The sequence below is a fragment of the Microchirus variegatus genome (assembly GCF_963457635.1).
Source record: "Microchirus variegatus genome assembly, chromosome: 1".
NCBI lineage: Eukaryota > Metazoa > Chordata > Actinopteri > Pleuronectiformes > Soleidae > Microchirus > Microchirus variegatus.
The window spans coordinates 16,263,746-16,269,981 of NC_139802.1; the positions used below are offsets into that span (position 1 = coordinate 16,263,746).

At 41.8% G+C, this 6,236-nt stretch overlaps 1 protein-coding gene across 1 annotated transcript; it reads right to left on the reverse strand.

Moving 5' to 3' along the window:
• Positions 1 to 894: 894 nt before the first annotated feature.
• Positions 895 to 5,417, reverse strand: fbxo43 (F-box protein 43; the record flags this gene model as incomplete). Its single annotated transcript, XM_083897677.1, has 5 exons — positions 895 to 1,143; positions 2,912 to 3,106; positions 3,240 to 3,342; positions 3,778 to 4,521; positions 4,615 to 5,417. The coding sequence occupies 5 exons, from the start codon at positions 5,415 to 5,417 to the stop codon at positions 895 to 897; spliced, it is 2,094 nt and encodes a 697-aa protein (XP_083753803.1).
• Between the last annotated feature and the right edge of the window lie 819 nt (positions 5,418 to 6,236).

Sequence of the window (6,236 nt, forward strand, 5' to 3'; positions counted from 1 at the left end):
GGTGTGGCAACGCTTTAAAGAATAACAGATCAATATCGGTTTAAAAGAATGAATACAATGGCATTTGTTATGCGTGCCCTTACCTTTTGAAACTAGTCCACACAAGTTCACCTCACACTGAAGCCAAGGGCCAGAGAGTCAAGTCACACGGTTTGATACGGACACACTGAACCAGCAGCTCTCGGTGTAATTACAGACACATTGCATGTTGCTATGGAAGTGGACTCTTTCTAAACACAGAGGGTGGTAAAAGTTTAACTAGACAAGGACAGACAAACTAACGCAACCATGCAGTTCTTCTAGTTTGAAATCTAAACCTCACGTCACTTTCAATAAGGCACAAAAGTTACATTACTAGGACAATACCATTACTATTGTTTACATTTAATTAAAAAAAGGGAATGAAACCAGATACAACAAAGTAAAGACAAGATGCCACTAGATGGCGACAAACACCAACATTTGTTTATACAGGTTACAAAAGGGAGTCCCCTCACAAATGAGACAGTCACAGGTGTAAAAAATAAAATCAGCAAATTTATTTTAAAACGTTTTTGAAAAGACATTTGTAAAAGCAAAAAATCTCAGGAGCTTCAAAAAAAACAATTACACACACACACTTCAACACTGCATTTAGAATAATTACATCGACAGAAAAATTCAAACAAGCTGCCGGGAAGGGGGATTCCTTCAAATTCATGATTAAAAACACAGAAAAGAACAGAGCTGGGGAAAAAGGCTAATACAGTACAGATATACAGAGACAAAATGATGAGAACAGAACATGTTCCCATGTAAAAGAAAACAAACCAGTCTCCTGGTTGCCAAGTCATTAGGCAGAAAAAATGCTTAACAGACTTTGGCACAGCAAGAAGGAATAGCAGACTATTGTTTTTATAGTCTTCTTACATTTCGCCGACTTTGAGCACTCCCTGGAAGAATAATGTCACTTTTGCGTCGGCTCACAGACTGACTGCCACATTCTCTGGAGCCGTGAAAAGCACACAAACAGGACGTGCAGAACTGGAAACCACAGTCGTCGCTGCTGCACACACCTTCCCCCTTCACTGAGTGGCATCTTGCTGGATGCTGACACCGAGGGCACGGCTTGAGGCATTCATCATTGAAGAGGGTTTTAGCAACCTGAGGGGAAAAAAACATGTTTTAAATAAATGCTTAATGTGAACATATACGGGGCTTAACACACTTGCCATAAAAACAAGAAAACAATATTTTAGAAATATTTCAAAAACTAAAAATGCTATTATTTATTTGGTAAGTAAACTGAATTCACATTTTATACTCAAATTTGAGCCGGCTCACTAGCACTAAAACACATTCATCCAGGAATGCAAGTAAATAACTAATTTGACATCTTAATAAAACTGGGGCCTGTTTCACAAAGCAGATTCAACAAACTCTCAGTCTAACCCTGAACTCTGAGTTGATCTACTCTGAGATAGGAAACTCTTGAGTTTTCGGTTTTAGAACAGCTGATTTGAGTTAGTTTGTTCAACTCGGAGTAGTTTCACCTCGAGTTAATTACGTGCGCCACAAGTCTAAAAAGACAGCATCAATGGAGCCCTGTTTCGACGAGTCACCATGACAACGGGGAAGCGGAGGTTGACGTTCTTCACCCCCAGTATAGTTAATGCGCTCATACGGTGAGTTTGAGAAAGTTTTTAGAAGGAAGTGTAACACCGCTGCAGCAGCAAAAGAGAGGGAGACGGTGTCGGAGAACACTGCTGCTGATGCGGAAGTTTAAATGTCGTCTTTTGCACAATCACAATAATATTACAGAGGGAAACTGCTTGAGTGGTAGACTATTCATTTATTTCATTTAAGTGTAATCCCGCAGGGGAGAAGTGCAGTTGGCAGCAGTTTAAGATGAAACATAAAAACATTGTTCAAACTGGTAAAACCTCGATATAATCTCGTGGGATTACCTCATTTTGATCATGTTTTACATTGTAAAGTTAATATTAAGTGGCAGTTTGACTGTACAGTTGTTTCATCCCCAACATAATGCTGTTTTCTCACACATAAATTACTTATCATTCTTTATATCATGTACAAGTGCTCTGCATCTCCGACGTTCTGTGAAAAACTCAGATTTGTAAAAAGAAATAACCGCAGCGCAACACACAATTTCTGCTGTGATGTGAGAGCATGACCCGGTTGGTAATGCTGAAAATGTAAGGACGGATTAGGTTGTGAATGTAAATGATGGACTGCGACGTGAAACGGTACCGCTCAAAAAGAGAAGTGTCTGGAAATCTATGCGTAGTCTGATAATCATCTCCCGAGGAATATTTTATTCTCTACACAGTAATGCTGCAATTTCATCCACGGGATCATTGTCAAAAGTACGCCAAAACCCGACTGCTGACTGAATGAATGAGGAAATCAAATACCGTGTGTCTGAAAGAGGGTGGCGACAGAGAGAAACTCAAGGTTAGTTGAAGAAAACCTGCCAGCGAGCAGGTTAGGTTCACGGCGTATGTTGCCAGGGTAACTGACTCAGAGTTAAGCTGAACTGGCTTTTTGAAACAGGCCCCAGGACTTTAAGGAAAAACTGGGGCTTGGCGATGAGGTCTAAAGAGGAAATCTTTATACAAACAAAGAGTGTTAGTTCTCTGCAAAGCAAGTGAGTGTTTCCCAAACTTTAAGGACCCACTTTTTGAAAGATGACCTAAACCATCGCAACCCAGTTCACAATTTAAATTGTGAAAAGACAAAATTTGAGTATTGTTGGTGACTATTTTACCTGCCATATGTGTACACCTTACATTTGACTAGATAAACCAGCCAAGAGATAAACATTTAATATATGAATGACAACTTAATTTTCATAAGTGAAAGGCTGGAAACTGTGTGGGTCCTGACCCAGGATAATGATTTTAAAACTCACCTCAAGAAACTTATCCCGTTTGCTGCTGCTGCCTGAACGCGAGGCACTGTGCTGTAGTTGGACTAAAGTGCTAGTTCCTGATTGTGGGGTGCAGAAACTTGAGTTCCTGGACTGAGCCTGGACCGTCTTGAGGGCTGATCTCTTCAGCAGAGTCAGTCTGGTCTCTGCGTCAGGGACATGCGCAGCACCACTGAGCTTCAAGACAAACATAAAGTTGGAAGGTTACTTTAAATATTAGTCACAAAACACTGTACAACATTTGTTTTAGCAACTCAAGAAGATTTGTCATCGATCAGCCAGTAATTTACCGATGTAATAAATCTCCTACCTCAAGAGAAGCCTTTACTTCATTCAGGTAGTTTCGTCTCCTAAATGCAGCTCGCTTGTCCAGCTGGATAATTTCATCCCAGCTTTTGCACACCACACCACACCTGTTTGCCAATATATTATCAACCATTATCAAGAACAATGATCACAATAACATCTTGGGCTAATTGTTGGCAATAAAATATGCGATACATGGTCCATGATACCAATAATATCACAATATCTGTGTAACTGAAGACAACCAAAGGTCTGTGAAAAGTTAAAAGTGCAGGATGTCTCCACTTATTCATACATAATGTGCATACATTTATTAAAGGTCATGTCAGTCCTCAACAGCATACAAAAGTTAAGGGAGTCTCAATGCTCCAATATTGCAGTAACAACACTTCAACACTAGTCTTTTTCCCGGTCTCGGTCTTGTCTCAACTTGGTCCGTCTTGGTCCTGATACCCTCTGGTCTTGGTATTGTCTTGGTCTCTGTTTAGGCGGTCTTGACTACAAGTCCAAGATAGACAGTAGACAACGTTATTGGTCCTCACCTGTAGATGCTCTCATGTGGCAGGTGACCAAGTATGACAGTGAGAATGTGCCCGAGGTTCCTCTTCTTCAGCTCTGTGAGTACGTCTACCTTCCCCAGGCCCATCTTCCTGCCAATCAGACCCGCCAGTGGCATCGCCGTCCTGAACGTCACTGGGGTCTCGGCAAGTGCTGCTGTGGATTTCAGCTGCTCCTTCAGACTTGGACTCTGTCCAGCAAACATCTGGGCTTTCTGCTGGCACATTGCATGAACCAGCTGCAGAGCTGGAGTCAGAGAGAGATTGACTGGGGTAGTGCTGCGAGGGGTCAAGTCTGGATTAGCAGGAGTTGTGTTTGAAGGTGTTCTGTTGTCTGACTTGGCTACGGTGGCTCTCAGAGGGGTGGTGTAGTCTTGTTTTGCATGGGCCAAACCATCAGAGCTCATTCCATTACTACTTTTAATAGAAAGAACCCTGCGAGGGGTGATATAATCAGCAGAGACATCATAGCTGTGGCTCTGATGAAGATGTCCATGCTTTCTATCTGAAGGGTCTTCCTCAGACTGAGAGCCCCCTTCTTTAAGCGTTGAGAGTCTGTGCTGCCGCTGCAAACGGGAGCGCCGCCTTGCCTCCGCCTGACTTGGGGTTTCACTGGATTTTCTGGACGACGAGTGCAGCAACTCCTGAAACGAGCCATCGTGGTCTACTGAGGAGTCTTGGGATTTGTCCAAGGTCAGGGAACTGAATCCACTGTCCTCACACACAGACCTGTCACAGGGTTAGAGAGGAATTAAAACAACAACATTGTAAAGAGATTCATGAAAATAACATCCACAAATCATTTTGTCAAATCGCACATACCTGACACATTGGGGTGTGTGTGCGGAGGATGGCGTGCAAAAAACATCATTTAGGTCAGTGGTCAAAAGACTGACTGGTGATTGAGCGTTTTCCTTGGATGAGGAGGGCAGGAATTTCATGGATTGTGGAGTCTTAATATTAATTTGATCAGAGGCAGAAATGTTATTACTGAAGAGAGCATCTGAGAGTGAAACTCCTTTCTCAAAATCAGTGGGGTGACCAGAGTTGATTTTACCATCTTCACGAGTAGAAGTCCTCATCTGTGAGAAATAGAGACGACGTTTCCTGGTGGATAATGGCAGGTCCTCATCCAGGCTTAAAGTGCTTGATGCCAAAGTTCCCATCACTGTGTCTAGAGCGTCGAATGATGCACTGAGCCATTTTTCGGAGCTGGCACTGCAGGAGGATTCAGTCTTTCTGGTGCAGGGTGATCTTAGTTTGTCGGTTTTGACATCTGTGTTGGGTTTGCTCATAAGGATTCTGTGTCGCAGTGAGGCATCTCTTTTATGTACTTTAGGAGTTTCACACCAGCTGACTGCCGGAGGCTGCTGTGCTCCTCTCAAGTCCCTGTCCAAAAACCTGAGTGACTCTTTGTTCCTCTTTTTGGGTGTGACAGAAAGCCTGAGATTTTCTTTAGGGGTTTCATTGAATTCTACAGGCGACAACGACCTGCACAGGTCAACCCCACTGATGCTCTTTGGACTGTGGAATAAACCCGAGTACCCACTGTCACAGCAATCATCATAACAGTGCTGGCCTTTGCAGCCGTCAGGGTAAACACTGGACTTGGGGGTATACTCCATGTTCCTCACTGTGAGTGAGCTTGGCCCAAAACAGAAATATCCAAGAGGTGGTGTGACCTGCAAAAGCAAATAAAAACACTAAATTAATCAATATCACTCGAGTGATTAAATGCCTAGCATTTAAAATGAGTACACTGTGATATTTGTGCAGATCTGTGAGAAACCAAGATGTTCTCTTCAGTCTGTAGAACATCATGTGTACAGTTTAAAGACAATAATTCTAATCTAAAATTATATTGACACATTATGTTTTTTAATAAATTGGGGACGAGTAGGCTGTACTGCTATCTAGATAGAATTTTGATTAATTGTTCAGCCCTAATCATGATGTATCGCTATAAGATTGTCTTGCAATATATTGACTATCACAGAATCGCTGTATCGTGATATTATTGGTATAATTGACCATGTATTGTGAATAGTATCATTCTGTTTTAATGATTTGTTTGTTACATGAAGCAAAGAAACCAGAGAATATGCACATTTAAGAAGATGGTAAATGCGATGACTTGTTTTTAAATATAAACAACGACAAATAAAACAATCAATTATCAAAATAGTTCACGAATAATTTAATTTAGTCGATTAATAATAGAGTCCTATAAAAAGAAAACTGAGCTCAGCTTCCTCTGCGTTGCTAGGAGACGGTGCTCCTTGTGATGCCGCTGTTAGGTGAACTGTAGCCGCCAACATGTCGTGACTGCTGCCATACAAACCCCCGGGACTCATGACGACAGACAATACAGATCAATACGCACATTTAATTCCTACTGCAAACACTGACTTTACGTCAATAAACGCAATAAAAAAACAGTCAGT